The sequence below is a fragment of the Epargyreus clarus genome, unplaced genomic scaffold, assembly GCF_041222505.1.
Source record: "Epargyreus clarus isolate Ecla_fem2 unplaced genomic scaffold, WU_Ecla_fem_2.2 ptg000001l, whole genome shotgun sequence".
In the NCBI taxonomy this organism is placed as follows: domain Eukaryota; kingdom Metazoa; phylum Arthropoda; class Insecta; order Lepidoptera; family Hesperiidae; genus Epargyreus; species Epargyreus clarus.
Genome location: NW_027332209.1, coordinates 13,157,017 through 13,179,897, shown reverse-complemented (window position 1 = coordinate 13,179,897; position 22,881 = coordinate 13,157,017). Strand labels below are relative to the sequence as shown.

General features: G+C 37.3%; 1 protein-coding gene across 1 annotated transcript; it reads left to right on the top strand.

Annotated features, from left to right (window-relative positions):
* Positions 1 to 482: 482 nt before the first annotated feature.
* Positions 483 to 22,784, top strand: LOC140753653 (uncharacterized). The gene is made up of 22 exons (XM_073088422.1): positions 483 to 646; positions 4,401 to 4,490; positions 5,219 to 5,388; positions 5,807 to 5,967; positions 6,521 to 6,665; positions 8,487 to 8,651; positions 10,305 to 10,362; positions 10,814 to 11,034; positions 11,326 to 11,428; positions 12,124 to 12,251; positions 12,689 to 12,976; positions 13,897 to 14,052; positions 14,528 to 14,650; positions 14,838 to 15,113; positions 15,419 to 15,639; positions 16,658 to 16,841; positions 17,500 to 17,695; positions 18,154 to 18,738; positions 19,279 to 19,460; positions 21,414 to 21,603; positions 22,146 to 22,259; positions 22,623 to 22,784. The coding sequence occupies exons 2-22, from the start codon at positions 4,445 to 4,447 to the stop codon at positions 22,691 to 22,693; spliced, it is 3,783 nt and encodes a 1,260-aa protein (XP_072944523.1). The 5' UTR covers positions 483 to 646; positions 4,401 to 4,444; the 3' UTR covers positions 22,694 to 22,784.
* The last annotated feature ends 97 nt before the right edge of the window (positions 22,785 to 22,881 follow it).

The window sequence follows — 22,881 nt, the reverse complement described above, 5'->3', positions numbered from 1 at the left end:
AATCCAACGGATTAATCGACGGGAACTATATAGGTGTTTTTTAGGTGGTAGAACCCTTTGTGGTTCGACTCCGGCGGCACCACTGCCACACCTATTTTTACCTCATAACAGCAGCGTTAAGCGCTGCTATGTTCTTGGTTGAAGGGTGTGGTAAGGGACACATACTTTTCCAAGGCGTTCCAGCTTAGTCTTCAGAAGTAGCGGCGCATTTATGTCCGACTTCAGGTAGGAATGTCTAATCCTATCTGGGGTTGATTACAGATGTCCATGGGCGGCAGTAGCCACTTACCATCAGGTGGACTGCATGCTCGTCTGCTACTCTTATATTATTAAAAAATGCACGTACTTAGCAGCAAAATGACTCAATGCGCTTTAAATAAAGATAAAAGGACCGGATTCTTAAACGTGTTTTGAATTTGTTTTATAAATATAACTTTCGTTACCGTGCCCAATGTCTGATAAATATTGTCTTTAACGCCCTCATAACATTGATTTCGTTGCCTAGTGAAAGTCGTGTTGTACAAACTGTTGAGAAATGATCTACTGTGATGTTCAATAGTGACTAGTCAGTGATCGTTTTAGTGCTGTGACATTGTTATAAAGTTATTTTATTAACATAAAAGTGAATAAATCAAAAACATTATACGTAAGTAACGCTGTTTATGTTATTACACGTTTTAGCAACAAAAATATGACTAAATTAACTAAAATTTAGTTATACGTAAGTAATGCGATGCTGTTTATGTTATTACACGTTGTAATGACGAAGTAAAAGTGTGTTAATCAATTTAAATTCTTGACGAATAAATAGTTATGTCATATTTATGTAATTTTAGCAAAATAAAAGTTCATAAATAAATTAAAATTCGGGATACATAATATGTAGCGTATCACACTCTATATTTATGTTGTAACGCGTTTTTGTAGAAATCCACTAAATTTGTAGTAAGGCAACAACTATTTATGTTTTTGTACCAACATAAATAGTTGGTACAACAATATAAATAGTAAAGTATTGTTAATTTAAGTATTGTTATCGCGTGATTAACACGGAGTAATTTACTTATACGTTCATTGTTTGTATGATATGATATTTAATTATTTATTGATACTGCACACAAACATATTTCTCGTAACAATATTAATATGAATAAAACATTATATACGTTAGCCGGTAAATAATTTAATTATCTTTATTGATAACTGTGTGTCGCATTCACATATTTATTTACCTGAGTATACATTTTCACATTTATTAAATAAATACTTATCGAATCTAAGCTTTAAAGCGTTTCAGCCTTATTTAACCTTATCTTACTAGTTAAATTATTAACCGACTTAAAAAATCGAGGAGGTTTTTGTAAACAGTTAAGTATAATGAAACAGTTTACAAATCATTTAACTGAAAATATAGTGACATATAGCTGATAATTTAATTTATATATAGGTGTAGCGTAATATTGTAATTCGGCACTCCCCAAATTCTACCCTCTAAGTAGAGACCTGCATACCTGAGAGATTTATAAAAAATCTTAAAGGTATGTGAAGTCTACCAATACGCACTTGGCCAGCGCGGTGGACTATGGCCTAATCCTTCTCATTCTGAGAGGAGACCCGTGCCCAGCAGTGGGACAGTAATGGGTTGATGATGAAGTAGAGTTTGGAGCGTAAAAATTAGATTTTTTTATATTAAAGAACGGGTCTACCCCGAGCGGCATGGTTTGAGGGGCAGTAAAGCCATTTTAGGTTTTTTGTTATTTCACGTGTATTTTATTTATAGAGATTTTTAACTTAATTTGAACCCTAGGCGGCAAGTGTAAGAGCGGAAAAGTAGTACCTATGACCATGTTTTGCCGACAAATTGCAGAGCTGCATAATTCTGATAGTTTTTTCTCGACTATTCCCCTATGTATTTTTATTCGCAACAGATGTGGACTAATTTTAACATTTCAAAGAGGAGTAATTAGCGCTAAGCTTAAGCAAAAAATATTTTCTTATGTCACTAAACATCTATTCTAGTCTTCATGTCTAAAGCCTTTTGTAAACATGCAAACTTAACGACATCTTTAAAACTTTATCCAGCATAACACAGAGTTGCAAATTTATAGTAGCGTGTATAGCGTCGGTTGAACAATATCGTAAGTCAGGGATCGGCAACACAAGGCAGGCCATATATGATTTTAGACTAAAACTATCGCGGAATTGAGACATTTTATTATGTAACGGGTACTCACGATATGCGTTTTTTATTGCCGATATTTCGACCCAGTTGCATGGATCATGGTCACGGCGAAACTGAGGTGGAGGGGAGAAACCGTTGACAAGTACTAGTGGTAGATTAATCTATCTACCCTACGTCTAGTTCGTTTTTCTTTTCTAGGTTTCATATCACGACACACAACACTGACAATATCCTTACGCTCCGTACTTTGCACAATTTTTGTGACTTGCATAAACTAACCACTGGATTCCACGTTTGGGCTAACTTAAAACCATCTTCTCTATTGAAGTTCCTAGGATGTTTCTTGATCTCTATTGCTTCTCTTACTAAACGAGGAAAGTAATGACGCTCAGTGGAGATCACCTGAGGTTTGTGTAATTCACAAGGCAGGCCGCTTGTGGTCCGAGACCCTGCGTGTGACCCGTTGATTTTCCTAATAGGAATATGTATTTACATAAAACAGTACATAATTTTCTCTCCACATTTTTTTAATAATATACGAGTAGCAGACGAACATGCAGTCCACCTGATGGTAAATTATTACTGTCGTCCATGGACATCTGTAATCAACCCCAGATAGGATTAGATATACCTACCTGAGGTCGGCCACCGATTCGCTGCTACCCCTGCGGAGGCCGTCCTCAGCGCTTGATGGAGAACTCCGGGACACCGACGGAATACAACCGGGGTCCAAGCTAATCGGGCCTTATTTTTGTCGACCTTATTTCGATAAATATAGACTATTTATTCATGAGGATATTTTTTCCCAATGCGGTCCGTTACCTCATTTACCTACTATATGGTTTTTGCGGAAAAGGTTGCCGACCGCTGTCTTAAGTAATTGCATCCTTCGTCTCGAAGTGTGCCAGTCTCACCATTCAGTGATCGTAGTGCAGTGTTGCTAAAAGGTAAATAACATTCAAGTGTCTGTGATTTAAATTGTTAAGTGATTTCCTAACACTTCGAGCTCTGTAAGCATACATAGTTCGTAATTTTGTTTGAATTTGAATTTGAATAATGTGGATGCCGGCTATGCGTTAATATGTATATTGTGGATGCCGGCGATTAACTTAAGTCCTCAGGATTGATAACGCATCTGTAATCGTTTTGAGTGGAAGCCCTGTTCTGTAGAACTTGGTTACAGATACCAGTGGGCAGTAGTGATCAAATACTATTTGATAAACTGCATGCTTGATTGTTACTTCTACAATATAAAAAAAAAATAATTACATGATATTATTTTCATGAATGACGGTTAAACAATTGGTTGTCCTTTAAGATATTATTTTTTAAGGGTTCCGTCTGTTCTATACCTATACCTACCTATATGGTGGACGTAATGACATATAACAAATAAAAACAAGTAGTACCTGAACCATAAAGATTACTTGTCGTATGTAGGTACTAGAGATGTATTTTTTGTCGATGTTTTTGTTCTTTTTTTATTAGGTAAAAACCAACTTAAGCATTAAACTTGGTGTGATTATTCAAAGAAGAGTAAAACAATACGACAAAAACAAATGTATGAATTATGTAAGATATGTATGTGAATGGGAAACTTCCGATATTTTTACGAATATTGCACGCACGGAGGAGTGTGGGAGTGGGAGTTGGCATATAAATTATAATAGAGAAAAAAAGCATAAAGATAAAATTTATATACTTATAACATGTATTACTTTATAATTTGTGGGCAAAAAGGTCGTATTATTACGAATTCCGTACCACTGCGACGGACGAATAATTATTAAAAAATAAGTAATTAAAAAAACAAGTAGTTTTGTAAGCGCGTATTTACCTTCCTTAACTTAACTCAGTCGGGTCAAAATTCAGACAGGTATGAGTTAAACTATCGCTAACAATAAAAGAAAAAAGAAATTAAAAGAAATAAATTCAAAGAAGACAATAATAATTGATTATTTAGTGAATACATAACACTGTGTAGCGGTAAGAGTACGGAACCTTATTACGCGACTTCGACTCGCACTTGACTGCTTATTCTTATCAAACAATTACACGCATATCAAAACATACATCGAACTTTACGTATGCTACTCGTATTTGTGTTTCAAAATCCACTTTATTCAATTTTCTATTGATTTTTTAACTGTACCGAATTGATTTTTCTTATCATTATTAACTAAACGATATTATTATTTCTGTTATTTTCTTATTAAAGGTAAATGGAGTGAGGCACCGCTGTGTTACGAATACAGGACCACAATGGATAATGTATATTTTACTATTAATGGGGACCATTACAACTTATGTAAGTATAAAGTATAAGGCCTCTTATTAAATAAACGTCTAATTTAGTTTTTTAGGAGTCATAATCAACCCTTCAGTCTCCTACTGCTGGATCACCTCTCAGAATGAGAAGGATTAGGCTATAGTCCACCGCGCTGGCCAAGTGCGTATTGGTAGACTTCACATACGTTTGAAAACATTTTATTAAGATTTCTTAGGTATGAAAGTTTTTAAGATTAATAAAATAGAACTTAAATATATAAATAGATTCGACCCACAGCCGACCATCTAGCAACAGACAACCATGGAGATAGAGTATCTCGTGTTTAATGGCCACTGCAGCTCATAAATATACCCAATTTAAAATTGTACAAATTTTGAGATATAATTAAAGTCGATAAACACCTTATATCTGTATTTTTTATAATATAGCAGTAGCAGACGAGCAGTCCACCTGATGGTAAGTGGCTACTGCCGCGCATGGACATCTAAAATCAACTACAGATAGGATTAGATATTCCTACCTGAGGTCGGCCACAGATGCGCCGCTACTCCTGAGGACTAAGCTGGAACGCCTCGGAAAAGTATGTCTGCCTTACCACACTCTTCAAACCATAACACAGCAGCACTTAACACTGCTTTTATAAGGTAGAATTAGGTGTGGCGGTGGTGCCGCTACTACAAAGGGTTCTACCACCTTTAAACTTATCATCCATTGAGCGAATTTGTAACTTTTCCTATGGTTACTAGCTGGATCAGAAGTATCCCCGTCCACATCGCTAAATGACTACCTCCGGAACTACCTGGGCTTGGTGGGTACGAAGGCCATGTGCCATGAAGGGGGCTGTGGTGCCTGCGTGGTCTCGGTAGCCCAGACTCACCCTGTGACGAAGGAGAAACAGGTGTTTGCGGTTAATTCGGTAAGACCAAGTATATTTACGTATTTTGATGGGCCAAAATGCAAAAATTACAACTTTACAGGAGGCATTTAAAGTTGAAATGAAATATAACTTGACATATACAGACTTGACTTGACTATAACAGATTGATAAAACCGAAGTTTATGAAGCTTTGCTTGGTTGGTAGGACAACTATCCTCCGGATTTATACAAAAGGATTTTATATATAGGTACATTTACAGGTTTTTTCTACGTCACATGGGCCCTTCTACGTTAGTTTTTTATAAATTATTTTCTTTTTAAATAAAATATGATTAGAGACATAATTAAGTAATTTCAAGTAGACAGACATGTCAATCTTTCGTAGACAAACATTGGATAGATTGAATATTAATAACGAGGGTAAAACGATCCGGCTTAAAGTTTTGTCTAATTTCAGTGTCTAGTCCACATCCTACAATGCCACCAATGGGACATCACTACCATAGAGGGTTTGGGTAACCGCAAGGATGGGTACAGTCCATTTCAGACCAGACTAGCCAAGTTCAATGGCACCCAGTGTGGATACTGCACGCCTGGCTGGGTCATGAGCATGTACAGGTAAAACTTATTTATTTTTATAATAATTTAGGAATAGCAGACGAGCATACAGTCAACAGTCCACCTGATGGTAAGTGGTAACTGCCGCCCATAGATATCTGTAATCAACTTCAGATAGGATTCGATATTCCTACCTGAGGTCGGCCACAGATGCGCCGGTACTCCTGAGGACTAGGCTGGAACGCCTCGGAAAAGTCTGTCTCCCTTAGGGTGTGACCCTTCAAACTAGAACACAGCAGCGTTTAACACTGTTATGAGGCAGAAATAGGTGTGGCGGTGGTGCCGCCGGAGTCAAACCACAAAGGGTTCTACCAACTTCAAAATTTTATTTGTTTCTTAACATAACTTTGAAAAATCAGAGGTGCATGTCTGGGTTCCAAACTTTAGACCCTCGATTGAGAAGCCGAGTTTGAAACCACTAGGTTATAACTGTTTGACGTAGACTTGGAAATATGTCCAAAATTATAAGAAACCATGTAAGATAAACTTAAGACCGTTTGTAAGTCTGTAGGTTATTTTATAAGTTTAACTACAAAAAAATCTGTTCTTCTAGCCTCTACGAGGGTTCACACAAAAAGTTATCGACGAAGCAAATCGAGAGATCATTCGGTAGTAACATGTGTCGGTGTACCGGCTACCGACCCATTCTGGATGCTTACAAGACTTTTGCTATAGATCATCCTTCGCAGGGTGTTAAGGTAATATGCCATAAGATACAATAAAATACATTACAAAAAATACAGACAGCAATCGACCCGTTTTTATTCTAATTGCTTACAAGTCGTTCGCCATAGATTAAAAAACGTTACAGTAAAGAACGTAAGATACAACGTAATTAAAGTATAATGTCTAAAATAAACAAAACAAAAAAAGCTGTTTAAAAATAATATAATGAAAACTAAAGTCCTTGTGACGCCACTACAATTGCGACGAATCCAACGAAAACTTGTAAATCCGTCAAATCGCTTGGGCTATAGGGAATACCAAAGAATGAAACCAAACTCCAAAAACGTCAATATCCGCAGTTCGTTTACAATACTTAACAACACAGCACTGTTTCGACTTCGGATGCTTATGCATTAAAAAAAAAACATAGGATATGTTTATGGTGAAATACAATAAAACACAATTAGCAAGATGAAATAGCAAATTCAATTTTCAAGAAACACTTTATTTATGTACTTGTACAATAAAATACTGTACAACATAACATAATTAGGAGGTAATCGGTGTTATTAACGAACTATGTTACTTGTAATATTTTATTATATATACTTATATGTTACGTAACATAAGGATGGACATATACAGAATAATATTAACAGTTATATAAACAACTTAATAACGACTTAAGTTATTCACAAAAGAAGGAAAAGTACCAAAAGGGAAAGAAACTTGAGATATATGACGGTACAAATCTTGGTATCAAGTATGAATCACAAATTGTGGAGAACAAGACATAACTAGCGTTTAAACACATTTATGTGAACACATAAATATGTAAATGTAATTGTATGTAATCTGTATATGTAATTGCATTAGTTTCAATGAAGTAAGTAATCCAATATAGCACCTGTCATTTTCTGACTAATAAAAACAGTGTTAAGCGCTGCTATTTTGTATTGAAGGTTGTGGTGGTAAGAGATATACTTATACGACGTATCAACTAATGATGTGCCGAGTCGGCCATTATTGGTATTCGAGTACCTTAGTACTCATATAAAAAAGAATCGAGTCAGTACTCAAGTCCAAAGTATTCACAAAGTACTCGATTACTTTTCAACATACGAGTATGCGAGTTTATGTAAGTACTCGAGTAGGTACTGATTCGAGTCGACCTGACTCGGCACATCTCTAGTATCAACTTAGTCCTGAGGTGTACCTACATAATCCTATCTAGGATTTATGTTTCCATACACATTTAGGTATATACTTAGTTAATATTTACCGCAAAAAAAGTAAAAAACAGTAGTTTAAGCACTGTTGCGTTTTTTGGTAAAACTTAGTCTGTTTTTTTTCTTTTTGGATTTTTAATTGGATTTTTATTCTTTGAAATCTACAAGTACTTACACATCTTTCGCTCTAAGGGCTCGAACACAAAACTGCGATGCGACGCGATGCGAATTCGCAACGCAGAAAATTGCGATGCGAATTGCTGCGATGCGATATCGTGCGGCGTAGCGTCTCTCAGGGTTACCAACAACAACAACCACTGTGCGATGCGAATCAATTCGCAAGTTCTTGCGATGCGTCGAGGGAGCTCGCAGATTTTTGCGATGCGACGTCGCATCGCAGTTTGTGTACGAACCCTAAGTCTACTCATTATTACCCGTCTGAAGGGAAAAGTTATATAAGTTGTCATCATAGGATGACACCTTATACATTACAAAAAAAAACATATATACGGTCGAATTGAGAAACCTCCTACTTTTTTAAAGTCGGTTAAAACTTAAAAGGATTTTTTGGAAGGCAGGCTTAGTCTTCCTAACTCACTTTTAGTTATCACGATATTATTTCAGGATTTAGAAGACTTACATGAAATGAAGTGTATAACTAAACGGAATGATATCTGTGGAGTAGACGACGACTGGTGTGTAATTGAAAAGATTGATGGAACTCTAATGAACATTGGCGCAGGACCAAATCGATGGTACAAGGCATTTAAGGTTGAAGATGTCTTTACGGTAAGAAACATTAATAGTGCTTCATCATTATCTATCTCTTTTTGTCGGGGCACATAGCTCTCCTTTCAGAATGAGAAAGCTGGTATAACAAATATGGTCGGGGAGATACAACCGACACACGTATGTCTAGTGTGAAGCAGTTCGGTTTATAGATTAGTAAAGATTACTCACTCCTAACAAGAAAAAGTACCCAGTTTTGAGAATTAAAATAGTTGCGTAAAAAAGTTTTGCCACGTCTCCGTGCTAAAATGTCCCTAAAATATTTAAATAATTATTTATTTATCATGTAAATTACGCAGTATTAGTTATTTATTCGTAATTTTTCTAAAATCTCTAAAAATGTTTTTATTTGTCAAGAATTCAAAAAAAGAACTTACTAATAAGCCGTTTGTGGCTTCATTCAATTTCAAGGCGGCGAAGTATCTTTACTAATGTATGGACGGTTTAGGTGAAGGCTGCGGATACCTGCCTGCCTGACGTATATGGTACCTTAGTCTTCAGGAGTAACTTCTGGTGGATCCACTATTCTCCATAGTTGGTCACAGATCTTTATGGGCGAAAATGACCACCACTACCATCAGGTGGACTATGTGTACGTCTGTAACTTCAACCCTATCAAGAAAACTCCAGCTTTGACGAATAAGACTAAAGGCAACCTTGACGCACACCCATAAAACCGGTACAACCAGAACAAAGTGGGGTAGAACTATAGCTATATTACAACTACACAGTGAATTAGCGTGGCGATGATGCCGACACAGCTAAATCTCTAAATATATTGATTTTCTATGCATATTTTCAACGAACCGTGAAACGTGACAAAATTCCTGACAAATGTGGTGTGCAAATTATTTTATTATCAATGTAGTAGCCGGCTCCGAAGGCATGTATTTACTTCAGATTTTAAAAGCGTATCATCGATTATCGTTAGAGTTTAATAAGAAAATCAGATTTATCGAAAATTCTAGTCACCTATAAGTTTATCGATTCGATAAAGAAAAAAGTGTGCGTCTGAGTAAAAAGACGTGTGCATCAGAACGCCCGCTAGAAGTTAACTTAACTAACTATATTAACTTAAACTAAATTTATATTGAATTACTAGCTGACCCGGCAAACGTTGTGTTATTAAATAAAAAAAAATAAGGGTGAACAACCGTTATCACTTAGGGGTATGAAAAATAGATAGTAGCCGATTCTCAGACCTACTGAATATGAATATAAAATTTGGTGAAAATCGGTTAAGTCTTTTCGGAGGATTACAGTAACTAATATTGTGGCACGAGAATTTTATATATAAGATTTAATATTGCAAACATCTTCTGCTTGTTTCATTATTTTTTTTATAATCACTTTCAAAAGCGGTGATAGTGTTAGCTTATATGCTCACTGACAATAGTATAATTATATCTCGTCATCACATCATCAACTCATTATTGTCCCACTGTTGGGCAGGGGTCTCTTCTCAGGATGAGAAGGATTACCGCGCTGGCCAAGTGCGCATTTGCAGACTTCACATACCTTTGAGATTTTTTTTATACAAATCTCTCGGGTATGCAGGTTCCCTCATGATGTTTTCCTTCACCGTTTAAGAAAATGATAATTAATATCTATCGCATAATAAACACTGAGTCATACGGGGAAAATTATTTTTAGGTACTCAAAAGAGAAGGCACGAAGGACTACACACTAGTGGCAGGAAACACCGCTAAAGGTAAGCAAGGATAACAATATCTAGATGAAAAATTTTTGCTAAACTAAAAAGGCGACGTACTAAATAATAGTAATCTATTTATCTAAGCGCCTCAATATTTCAGAGATTAACTACGGATGGAAACAAAAGATTCTAAAGACTAAGCAGGAGCTATTGTTAATAATGCTCTTCAAAAAATCCTTTTTCTGCAATGAATCCCTGACCAATTGCTTTAAGATTTATTTTCTTAAACCGCGAAAACATTAAATACGTCCCTCCTAACCATCTTTTATTTTTTGCCTGTCTGGGGGTATTTTATTCTCAAACCTAACGATAAGGCAGACGGGCTACCTAATGGAAAGCAGTCACCATCGCTTATGGATATTTGCAACATCAAATGAGACGCCAATGCCTGATTTTGAAGATCTCATTGTGTACCTGAAGTTTGTATTTTATATTTTATAAATTCCAGGTGTATACCCCCCGGATAAAGAACCTAGAGTCCACATAGACATATCATCGATAGAGTCGCTTAAAGATAGTTTTAAAGATGAAAACTTGGTCCTTGGAGCCGGTATGTCGTTGAGTGCGCTGATGGAGGAGTGCAAGCGACACTCGAGCCACGACGATTTCTGGTACTTGGAGCATTTCTACAACCACCTGGATCTCGTTGCTCATGTGCCTGTACGAAATGTGAGTAGGCGAGCTGTTATATCTTTCAGGTTGTGGTAGTTGAGAGCCTAATGCTAAAGCAGACGTGATTGAAAGTAGTCAACATCGCCTATGGACATTTGTAACACCAGGGGAGTCACCAATGCATCGTCGGCTTTGAAGGAGACATCTTTTTACACTTTTTTTGAAGAGCCATGTGCATGAGCATGTCATAGCGCTCCTGGGAATCTTTAATAATTATCTCAAAACGAAGTCTACATATACATTACAAAATTGATTTAATTTTCTTTTACTAGTTATTAATATTTACAGATTGGTACTATTGGTGGCAACCTAGTGATGAAGAATGCTCATCATGACTTCATCTCTGATGTATTTGTGTTACTCAGGACAGTTAACAGCACTGTCACTATTAGTAAGTTACTACATAACAATATTTTTATTTCTTTTAACTAATATTTTCTTGTGGATATATATGTTAGAATTAAACTTAACTGTTACTTTACCCTACATTTCTTATGTTGCCTGAAATAATTTAATTTCATCTTTAATTTTTTTTAAACACGTTTTGAGGTAGACAGCGTGTTCCCTAAATAATACTACTGTTTATTAAACGCCTTTGTTAAAACTAGAAACATCTACTGACATTGACATGTAAGGGTTTTGCCACAGACCTGTTGGGTACAAAGGTGGGTTTGAAGGTGGTAGAACCCTTTGTAGTTCGACTCCGGCGGCACCACCGGCGCACCTATTTCTGCCTAATAACAGCAGGTTAGGCGCTGCTGTGTTTCGGTTTGAAGGGTGTGGTAAGGGAGACAGACTTTTTCGAGGCGTTCCAGCTTAGTCCTCAGGGGTAGCGACGTATGTGTGGCCGACCTCAGGTAGGAATATCTAATTCTATCTGGGGTTGATTACAGATGTCCATGGGCGGCAGTAGAAACTTACCATCAGGTGGACTGCATGCTCGTCTGCTACTTCAATATTACAAAAAAAAATACAAGTCTGTGGGTTTTACACTTCTTTATTATAATATTTGTAATTTTAAAAGTCTAATTTACATAACTAAACATGTACGTCATTGATTGATATTGATTGAAATTAAAATTTCAGTAAATAGTCATCTACAGAAAACTGAAGTCACCTTAGATGACTTTCTGAAGGTTGATTTAAATAACAAATTAATTTTGGATGTAAAGGTGCCGCCACTATCAAAGAAATATATCATCCGAACTTACAAGGTATGATATATTATTATTTATATTGTCAACTATGTTTAACGTTATCTTATACAAAAAACATAATTCAGTTTATTATAACTTATAAAGTATTAACAATTAACAAAAAAAAAACAATAACTACTATACTCAATATGCACAAAATTAATAAATAATTAAAACTCCGATATAGGTAACAAAAGATAATAATGTCAAATACCCACATAACTTTGAAAAATTTAAGCTTACCTGGGATTCGAAGGTTGAACCCCCAAGTTTCAACAAAGATTATCACAGTAAAGGATAGAATGTGTTTATGGAAAAGTATTATAATTTTTAATAATGTATTTAGGGCTTTCTAATTTTAATTTTAATTATGTGATAACATAAACATGACACTCTAATGTTTTAGGCTAAATTTGCGTTAAAATTATTAAATTTAATAAAGATATAATTTTCAGATTATGCCTAGAGCACAAAATGCACATGCGATTGTCAGTGCCGGATTCCTGTTCCATTTGAATTCTGCGAAGAAAGTTATGGCCTCGAATCTCATTTTTGGTGGTATCAGCCAAAACTTCATCAATGCCAGTGAAACAGAAGCTTTTTTGAAGGGTCGCGAATTGATAAATGAGGAAACCGTTCAGCTAGCATTGAAGAAATTGCAAGATGAGATACTTCCTGAAGCATTTCCACCAGAACCATCGCCGTATTGTAGGAAAGCTATTGCATTAGGACTGTTTTACAAGGTTAGTATTATATATAATATATTAATCGGTCATATTTTTGAGATTGTGGCGGCTTTCCGCTACTCGTCAAGAGATGGCGCCATGAGTATTCTGAATCACGCTATCGAAGTTTTCTAAATATCTTATACATGTATATGTTGTATAAGTTCCGAACTGAGACTGACGGAGCACGGCCGCTCCCAGGGCATGATCATCTATCCCGGCGGGAGAGGTCCTTTTGCCAGAAGATGAATAACTATAAGCCAATGTCCTCCAATGTCCAACTATAAGCCAGCCATCACAGCTGTAATATTTTTGAAAAATATGTAAGAACCGACACATCTTATATCTAAATATATATAACTCAAAGGTGACTAACTGACATAGTGATCTATCAACGCACAGCCCAAACGACTGGACGGATCGGGCTGAAATTTGGCATGCAGGTAGATGTTATGACGTAGGCATTCACTAAGAAAGGATTTTGATCAATTCTACCCCCAAGGGGATAAAATAGGGGATCAAAATATTACTTCGTAACGCGAGCGAAGCCGCTGGCAAAAGCTCGTAACTTATATAGCAGTTTAAAGTCTGTACGCATTGTAGCCTATCCTGTGTAGGCACTGAGAAGTGTAGTCGATAATTGAGAGACTTTCATTGCGGATATCGTATATGTCATAGATCAATTATTCTTATAATACCAGGTAGAATGCATCTAATTGTTTCTGATAAGGTCCTGAAATTATTTAAAAAGCAAGCATATTTAAGTAGACCATCGTCGTGTAAGTGTCTGTTTATTCTACAATTCGATCGGTTATTTTAGTCTTCTCTTCTACTAAGTATAAGTCGTTTAGTGTACAAATATCAGAACTTTAACTTAAATCTGCAATTTGTCACTTAACAATTCATACCAAAATCTTATTCCTTCTTCTTTTTTGCAGGCAATCCTGTCTTTAGATCCTCCAATGAATGTGCGTTATAAATCTGGCGGGACTTTGCTGCAGCGGCCAGTATCGCGGGCCACGCAGACATATGACACCGATAAGACACTGTGGCCTCTTAATCAGCCTGTGCCGAAGCTAGAAGCATTAAGCCAGGTATGTTGCCAAAAGAAACATAATTAATTTTCGAGGCGTTCCAACCTAGTCAGTACAGGTCGACCTCAGGTAGAAATATCTAATCCTAACTGGGGTTGTTTACATATGTCCAGACAGTAGCCACTTACCTAGGCCTGAATGCTAGTCTACTACTCCTATATTTAAAAAAATAAAGCTTCTAATATTTAAATCAGGTGGTTGTGCAACAATAAAATTGTTTATAGGATAGCTTTCCTGGAAGTATGAGGACAAACATGGATTATATAATATCTCTTTGATACTTAGTAGCTTAAGGTTGTGGTACGGTAGACTTATTTGTGTAAGGTTGTAAATACAGTAGGTACTTACTTAGAGGAATGCACCAGTGATCGACTTTTTATATCATTTTTATCCTAAGTATGTATATAAAGTTGGTAAAACAATGACATAAGCAGCTTCTGGTAGGGAACATGATCATTTTCCTAATGTGTTTCAGTGTGCAGGTGAAGCTAACTACGTATGCGATATTACTTCATCTTCAAGAGATGTTCATGTAGTCTTCGTCCTGTCTGAAATAAGCGTTGGCGAGATTGAAAGCATTGACGCAAGTAAGGCTTTGGTAAGTTTCAATAAATTATTTCGTGGATATGAATAAAACTATATAGAACATATAATAGTAACTATTCATACTGTTTATAATGTTATTGGACATCTCGCATGTCATAACACGCGACGTGGTGTTTTGTTGATTACGTGACAACACCATATGGGAACATTTGACTTAAATTAAAATGTCTCATTTCTAGAAAATGAACGGTATCCTGGGATTTTATTCAGCCAAAGATATACCGGGAAAGAACTGTTTCACACCGAACGAGGTGCCATGGCAAGAGTATGAAGAGGAGATCTTCGCGAGCAAGACAATCTCGTACCTCGGCCAACCAATTGGAGTCATTGCAGCAACGAGCAAAAGTTTGGCTTTCGTTGGTTCAGATCTAGTAAAAATAAATTACAAGAAATCGACCAGGAAACCCGTATTGTCTATTAAAGAAGCCTTACAAGCACCTGATAAGGATAAAAGGGTAAGATATCGGGTGTCACTGCCACCCATGACCAATAGATTTTGTTGTTATTACGTGTATCTCAGATAGAGTCGTACTCTGATCCAATAATCATAATATCGCAATTATGATTATTGGATACATAGTTTCTTTCCATTGTATTCCATCTTGTTACTCTTCTATTCCATTCTTATTCTAAAATCGGTCACAGAAGCATAAACAGATAACAATTGAACTATCACTTACTATTATTACAACTATGGTAGGATATGTGTGGTAGTTGTGACGTTGCAGCTGAACCATATTGGAAATTATCTTTCTCCCAGATCAAAGAAGAAGTAACAGTCGATCCAACAGCCCAGGGCACAGACATTAAGCACGTGATCAAAGGAAGCTACGTGATACCAGACCAGTATCACTACACGATGGAGGCTCAGAGCGTGACGGTGAAGCAGACGAGACGCGGCCTCTCGGTACGAGCGGCGACGCAGTGGATGGATCTCGTCCATGTTGCCGTGGCTAGGATGTTGAATGTGCCACTTAATACGTAAGATATGAGTAGGATAGTACTGGAATTTGAGTGGTATTATGACCAACTTCATATAACTAAGGAGATTTTAAGTGGAGCTGGTCACAGTTCCTATAAGTCAGCCGGAAACCACACCTATCTTTAGAAACGCAGGTTATCTTCACGCTAAAAATCAGTGTGGCGGTATTACCTCTCCAGTTGAATTATACTAGCTCTACCACCTTTCAAAATGTTTCTGGTGCTGTGTTGTTACATTGAAGACTAAAGGACTTATGCTAAGGTAAAAACTGAGGAGAACAATAGAACTGAGAAAATATGCATCTTATGGCGTTGCTTTACAGAAACTACTTCCATCCACTCACAAAAGAAGTTTATTTAAAATGAAAACCAATTTCCCCCCAAGAATCATTTTTTGAGGTTTTTCCTTATTTATTTAGAAAAGTCACGGGTTTATCAAATTTCAATACTCTCTTTAAACATAAAATATAGTTCGCTTGGTCGCTATTGGAGTCCACCCAAAATATTGCATTAAAATAGTTTTCTTAGTCGATTCCTCATGACTGAGGGTCGTGACCATCAAGAATATGTTTATGGTAGTCTTCCATATAGTGCGATTCTGTGCTAATTCTATGGAATGGTAGACTGTGGTGTTGCTGGTCAAAATAGTACCTATCAACAAATTTGAAGGTGGTAGAACCCTTTGTGGTTCGATTCCGGCGGCACCACCGCCACACCTATTTCTGCCTAATAACAGCGGCGTTAAGCGCTGCTATGTTCCGTTTTGAAGGGTGTGGTAAAGGAGACATACTTTTCCGAGGCGTTCCAGCTTAGTCCTCATAGGTAGCGGCGCATCTGTGACCGGCCTCAGGTAGGAATATCTAATCCCATCTGAGGTTGATTACAGATGTCCATGGGCAGCAGTAGCCACTTACCATCAGGTGGACTGCATGCTCGTCTGCTACTCTTATATTATAAAAAAAAAATCGACACGTACCAAAATTGTGTACTTAATAAAAATTGCTGATATTAATTTCAGTATAGAAGTGTCAGTCCCACGTGTGGGCGGCGCGTACGGCGGCAAGGCGTCCCGGTCCAGCATGGTGGCGTGCGCCTGCGCGCTCGTCGCGCACAAGCTGAACCGCCGCGCCACGCTCGTAATGCCGCTGGGCGCCAACATGGCCGCGATTGGCAAACGACAGATGTGCTATGCTGAATACGAGGTAGGTTGTTACGTATCAACGTTAATATCAAAGTTTATATTTTAAGACTAATACGTATTATGCAAAAAAACATATTGTATATTATGCCGAATAGGCTTAAAATAGTAAATTTTATTAAAGTTTTCTGCGATAGCTCCACTAGGGAGAGCTCCATGAGGCAAGTAAAAATCCTTGTACTTAGGCAGCGTCTATGTTTAACCTCTAATTCTACTTCCGATACAGTAAATGGAACTTTGTTAATAAAATAAAATGAAAAAATATGCTTCTTGGGTAACACACACACATACAAAGATGAATAAATAGTATGCACCCGAACTTAGAACTGAAATATAAACTTCACCAAAGATCGAACAAACCCAAACTTTTGAGTATGACACCAATACCAGTACGAAAATTAGAGAATTTTGCGTAGGACCCCTGTCTTGTTCTCTTTTTATCTGGTATAATCCGCGTAAAACTGCTAGTCCGCTCTGAATATAGAAATGAATCTCGTCGCCATAGTAAATTGTATGACTACACCTGCTCGCAACAACTTCAGAGCAGACTAGCAGTTTGGCGCGGACTGTACCAGGTGCGCAAGAGCTTCATTGATCGCTTAAGACCAGGCAGATTGCATTTTCATTTGCTACGTATATTTTAAAATACTTTTGGTCCGCAGGTCGGAGTTAACGACGTCGGTCTAATCCAGTACATGAAGTTGCAGTACTACTCCGACTGTGGATGCTCGTACAACGACTCGTCTGCTCCAGAAATATCTGGAACGCTGACCAATTTGTACGACAGCAGCCGGTGGAGCGTTAAGGGATACAGCGTTTTGACGGACAAAGCCTCCAACACTTGGTGTAGAGCGCCTGGTAATTGTGTAAATTAGATACAGTCATACTTAAAGTAGTATCAAGTCAGCAATAAATATGGCTGCAAGACTTTTTTATTCCACTGCTGGATAGAATCATTACCGATAATTAGGAAAGAACTGGAGCACACTCAGACATTCTGATCTGATGCGAAATATAGTCAGTTATATTTTATGATATCTTTACTAAGATGAGATTCGATATGGTTCCATTCTTCTTCAATACGTATATGTTTAGCTCTGCTTATTCATTATTATATATATATTTTTTTAAAGTTGATAGTTTGACATTTCCTCTTTGCATGAAGATCAAGCCAAAACAGACTCAGTTATTTCCAGACAGATCTTAATGAGAATCCCACATCTATATAGACCTATTTTGTATTTTATATTATTGTTTTTTATTGTATGGTATTTTGTACTTTCCCACCTTTTTCATCTCATCAACAATTTTTGCAGCAACAAATGAAGGTACTGCGATAATGGAACACATTATGGAGCGAATTGCACATGTCACGAAGCAAGATACTGTAGCAGTTCGACTCATCAACATCGATCCCAAACACACCACATTAAGAGACATGATAGACACATTCAAAGCTGATGCCAATTACAAGGATCGTAGATCCGAAATCACCAAATTCAACGACGCAAACGCGTGGAAGAAAAAGGGTTTGAAATTATCAGTCATGTCATATCCTATCAGCTATTCTGGAAACTATTCTGTAACAATATCAGTCTACCACGCTGATGGGACGATCATAATGTCGCATGGTGGTATCGAAATGGGTCAAGGAATCAATACTAAAGCGGCTCAAGTTTGTGCCTACGTTTTGGGGGTACCGTTATCAATGGTGACTGTCCGAGGATCTGATAGCTTTGTCTGTCCCAATGCTATGGCGAGTAATGGGAGTATTACGAGCGAATGTGTCGCCCACGCGACGGTGAAAGCCTGTAAGGAGTTGTTGGAGCGATTGGCACCTATTAAGAATAAAATGAACAAACCCACATGGCAGGAGGTCGTTAAAACCGCGTTCGATGATGGTAAGACCTCAAAGTAATTGAGTGTCAAGTAAAATGTAAGATAAGAACTTGATGAAGCATTTTCCAGCTAATGATAAGTTACTGCCGCCCATAAGTTAGGAATCAAGTCAAAATAAGATTATTGCCATACTTGAACCTGGCTACAGATGCGTGGCTCCCTAAGACTAAGTGGTAATGTTCACGTCCCATATTAGCCAGAACATTAAAGCGCATAACGCTTCTGTTTGCTGTTATAAATCAGACATAGTTGTATCACCTTTAAAATTATGGCACATTGATGCCTAGCGTCCTACATCTATAAGAAAAAAAACTAAGACCCTTTCTACACTCACAGCCCCACACTAGGATTTCCACTGTCGTGGGTGCTACACACGCCTAGACCCACAATCAGAAACTTAAATTCATTATTTAGAGATCTGTCTGGCCGGGATTCGATTACGGGACCCCCAGACCCGTAGGGTGACCGCTCCCTCATAGGGCGTTACTTAGCAGACTTATGAGGTAGTCTGCCCTCTTTGTCATCAATTATTACTTTTCCAGGAATAAATCTACAAGTATCGTCAATGATGTCACCGTTGGACAACCTGGTGGGTTACAATGTGTACGGAGTATGTGCGGTGGAGATCGAGATGGATGTGTTGACCGGCAACCACCTGATCCACAGGGTCGACCTACTAGAGGACACGGGGAAGAGTCTAAGTCCTGAAGTGGATGTTGGTCAGGTATGTTACCGGCTTCGATTCTCGTAAAGGCATAAATATAAAAATAAAAAAGGAACTGGGTTTTGGACGACATCTTTATTTTTAAAGTTTAATTTATTATTAAATTTTACTTACTTTTATTTAATATTAATTTAATTAGAAGATTTATAGATAATGTTAGAAACTAATTTTTCTTCTTGGCCTGGGAGTAACTTACGAGTATATGTACAGTACCTACATGGGTTTTTGTGGGTTAATTTCATTTACATATAGGAAAATGAAACTTGTACCCTTACCATGAGTTTTTACGTTTTGACAAATATGACTGTTTTGGTATTTGTTTACGTATTTACCCATACAATTTCCAATCAGCGCCCCTAGCGGATTTTATTTTATTTATTTATTTATTTAATTTTGTAACACCTTAAACTAAGGGTAACAAGGGAGGACTTAATGCCTAATGGCATTCTCTGCCAGTCAACCCTGGGCGATGGCGACATTATGTGGTAGGCATTTACACAAAAGTAAAATAAAATGTAATATATTATATATACACATACATATACATATATATATACATACTAGTAACAATAATAAATATATAAAAAACATATAAACAATAATCCTGATATATAAAATATATACAAAATAAGAACAAATTAAAAATATGCTAAGTATAAAAGATCGAAAGACTCAAATACTAGAAGGTGGTCGTAAGTAATGTTCACGAACCAATCTTTTGAAAGTGCTCCTGCTTGGAGCTTGCCTGATGTTTTCGGGTAGGGCATTCCATAGCAGTATTGCCTGTACTGTGAAAGAATAACGGAAAAAGCCACTGTTATGTGAAGGAATACTGACTTTCAAAATTCTGGAGGAACGAAGTCCACTATCGTGAGACGAGGTGTGGAACTGAAACTTTCCCTTTAGATACAAAGGAGAAGCTGGATCGTATAAAATAGAATACAGAGCCAGGAGAATTCTAGAGTTACGCCTTTGACGAATGGTAAGCCATTTCAGCTGACGTCTATAATTGGATATATGATCATATTTGCGAAGATTAAAAATAAAACGGATACAATTATTAAGAAGGCGCTCTAGCTTGTCAAGAAGATCATCTGTTAAGTCTGGATAGCATACATCTGCGTAATCAATAACAGGTAGAACGAGACTGTGTATTAGTGTAATTTTAGTCTTGTAAGGAAGGAAATTTTTAAGGCGATACAGAGATTGCAATGTTGAATTTACCTTACGACTAATTTCAGTTATTTGAACACGCCATGTCAAGCTGCTGTCTATAAAAAGTCCTAGGTTCTTAACAGCGTTGCAAAAGGGAATGATAGAATTTCCATATGTAATTGAGGGCAGATTGACCAAGTCCACTCTAGACAACAGTCTCGAACTACCCACTATAATTCCTTGGCACTTTGTAGGATTAACAGCAATACCATACTGACTAGACCAAACTCTTACAGTCTCTAAATTTTTATTAATAATTTGAATAGCATTATGCACGTCATCAATACTGGACTGTACATATAATTGCAGGTCATCTGCGTAGAGATGATACGAACAGTTAACAAGTGAAGTGATTGAGTTGATAAACAACGAAAACAACAAAGGAGAAAGTATGCCGCCTTGCGGAACCCCAGCAGTAAGATCGGCCCAATCAGAGCTCTTTAACTCTAGCCGGACCGACTGCTGACGACCGCGAAGATATGATGAAAACCACTTAAGGACCAATGGTGCGAAATTTAGATGAGAAAGGATGGAGAGGAGGATTTCGTGGTCGACTGTGTTTTGTATCTGTGGATTGTATCAGAAGTTGGAAATTGTATAGGCCAATACGTAATCAAATACCAAAACCGTCATATATGTCGGTTACCTTTTGAAGGTTTCCCCCTCGTAAACAAAAAAAAGCAAAGGTCCTCGTACCTGTCTTACGATCTTACATAACTTCCCTTCTTTTGTTTTTAGGTCGAAGGAGCTTTCATCATGGGATTAGGGCTTTGGACCACAGAGCGTCTGATTTATAGCCCTGATGGGGAGCTTCTAACGAATAATACTTGGACGTACAAACCGCCCAGCGCACAAGATATTCCGATAGACTTCCGAGTGACTTTTAAAAGGAATTCTAGCAACCCTTTTGGTGTACTTCGGTCTAAAGGTATTTTTGGATATCTGTTCTTTTATTAAACATACTTCAGAAGGTGGTGGACTCGGTTCTACTCGGCGAGCACCACTGCCGTACCTTTTCTGCCTAATAACAACATTGGTCAGCGCTGTTGTGTCCTGGCTTAAAGGGTGTGGTAAAACATACTTATTCGAGGAGTTTCAACTTAGTCCTCAAGGGGTAGCAAAGCATCTGTGTCCTACCTAAGGTAGGAGTCTAATCTGGGATTGATGACAGATACCCATGGGTAGCATAAGCCACTTACCATCAGGTCACCTGCATGCACGTTTTTTACTTCTATATTTAAAAAAAATGCTATAATCAAAAATAATTTTGTAATATAGTCCGGGCCAAGCTGCTAGTCCGCTCTGAAGTTGTTGCAAGCAGGTGTAGTCAAACAATTTACTATGGCAACGCGATTCATGTCTATATTCAGAGCGGACTATCAGTTTTACGTGGACTATACCTACCTCTATTTTTTTGTTTGCCTTTTTTATATTCTCAATTTGTTTAATTCTACTTATTTTTTATTTTAGCGACTGGTGAACCTGCCCTAGTACTCGCTGTTGCAATTACGTTTGCCCTTCACGAGGCCATTGAAGAAGCGAGAAAAGAATACGGATATAAAGACGACAAATGGATTGACGTTGGTAGGACATTGTACACTTTAAATTAGAATTTAGGTTGTAGAACCCTCTGTGGTAGGACTCCGGCGGCACCATCGCCACACCTATTTCTGCCTAATAACAGCAGTGTTAAACGCTGCTTTGTTCTGATTTAAAGGGTGGATGAGAGAGACATACTTTTCCGATGTAATTCGGCTAATATTAATCATAAGATTATTATTTCTTATTCCTCAGGGATAGTGGCATATATATGAGATTTCAGCTACTAATGTAATCCTATGTAAGATTGGTTATATATGTTCATGGGCGGCACTAACCTTACTATCGAATGGACATGCTCGTTTACTGTCAATTACATAAAAATAATGCGTAATTCCTTTGTTTCAGCTACGCCATACTCCGTCGAAAACATTATAACTGCGATATCTCCCAAAATAGGAAGCTACAAACTAAAATGACCAACCTTAAAATACAAGATATTTGAAACAAATAAAACTATTATAGCAATTTAAGAATATAAGTCTTTATTTTACGCATCAGTGATACAAAACACACTTAAGTGCATAGACTTATGGCAGCCACACACGATACAGTATACTTGCGCAAGCTTGTATTTGTATCGTATGTGGCTGCCATTAGAATTTCT